At 64.3% G+C, this 1,122-nt stretch overlaps 2 protein-coding genes across 2 annotated transcripts in view; one reads left to right on the top strand and one right to left on the bottom strand.

The window, feature by feature from the left end:
* SH2D3C (SH2 domain containing 3C) overlaps positions 1-1,017 on the bottom strand; it is a 24,105-nt gene extending 23,088 nt beyond the window's left edge. Inside the window, 1 exon segment of the mRNA XM_010000566.1 lies at positions 978-1,017. Coding sequence (XP_009998868.1) covers positions 978-1,017 — 40 coding nt within the window.
* The window catches only part of CDK9 (cyclin-dependent kinase 9), a 7,137-nt gene continuing 7,030 nt past the window's right edge, over positions 1,016-1,122 (top strand). Inside the window, exon 1 of the mRNA XM_010000679.1 lies at positions 1,016-1,038. Within this exon, the coding sequence (XP_009998981.1) occupies positions 1,016-1,038 (23 nt within the window). The remainder of the gene's footprint in view (positions 1,039-1,122) is intronic.

Raw genomic sequence — 1,122 nt, 5'->3', positions numbered from 1 at the left:
CCTCCTGCCAGGGTGTCCCTGCAGCCAGACGGGGCAAAGGGGCTGTGCAAGGGGCTGCAGCAGCCCTAAAGCCCTCCTGAGTGGCTGAAACCTCACAGGCTGGATGTAGATAAAGGCAAAACTTCTTTGGGTTTAAACATCTCCCTGGGGTCTGAGCATCCCCTGCTGCTGGGCAACCTCGGGGCTGCTGCGGGGTGGGAAAGGCAGTGGGATTTTCCCCATCTCCCCACTTTCCACCACAAAGGAAAAATCCCATCTGGGATGAGGCCCGTGGGTTTGGCCAGTAGATGGGTCCCAGAGGAGCAGAGGGACTGGCCCCCCTCTGGCGCCGGCATCGCGGCAGGAATGCAGGGAGCAGCGGCTCAGGCAGCCCAGCGCTGGGAAGCGGGGTGAAGGCCACTGCAGCCACCCCCCCGGGGCTCTGGGGGAAACCCGAGGTCTGTGAGAAAGAGCAGAGCTCACTCCCACCAGGCACTGAGCGCTTCCTCCCAGAGCAGCCGATGGGAATCTGCTCCCAGGCCCCCTCCCTGTCTCCTCCGTGTTCCCCCCATCCCTGTGCTGTGGGAGCACCCTTGTGTGGGGGTCCTGGCCACCCCTGGCACCAGCTTGTGCCCCCAGCTGTGCACTCTGAGAGATGTGATTTGTGCAGTGAGGACCCCCCAAACGGCCTTGTGCATCCCCTCTGGGTGCATCCCAGCACCCAGTGCAGGGCTGGGCGGGGGCAGACTGGTCCCAGTCCCAGCACCCAGCTCGTGAGCCAACAGCACCCAGGCTCTTCCCCAGCTGTGGGGATGAAAACCCCCAAAGCCTCTCGCTTCCTAACGAGCCCAGAGCCCATCTCACCTCCAGAGGTCCCCGGGTGCTGGTGACCCAGGAGCTGTGTGAGCTCACACTCACTCTCACGCATCCTGGCTCTCTGCCGGGCTGCCCAGGTGAGCAGCCCCATCACCCACCCGTCCCGGGCCGCGCACACTTACTGAACTTCTTGAAGCCCCCTCGTTTCTGGCCCTCGGCCATGGCTGCGCTGCTGGGTGGGAGGCTGGAGAACCGAGAGGGAACAAGTTTGAAACCCTGAAGCCGTTCCCTGCCCGCTCCTCCCTTCCTGCCCTCCCCCTCGCAGCC

The sequence above is a fragment of the Chaetura pelagica genome, unplaced genomic scaffold (assembly GCF_000747805.2).
Source record: "Chaetura pelagica isolate M959 unplaced genomic scaffold, ChaPel_1.0 scaffold591, whole genome shotgun sequence".
Lineage (NCBI taxonomy): Eukaryota > Metazoa > Chordata > Aves > Apodiformes > Apodidae > Chaetura > Chaetura pelagica.
The sequence above is the reverse complement of the archived record's forward strand: the minus strand, read 5'-3'. Positions and strand labels throughout refer to the sequence as shown.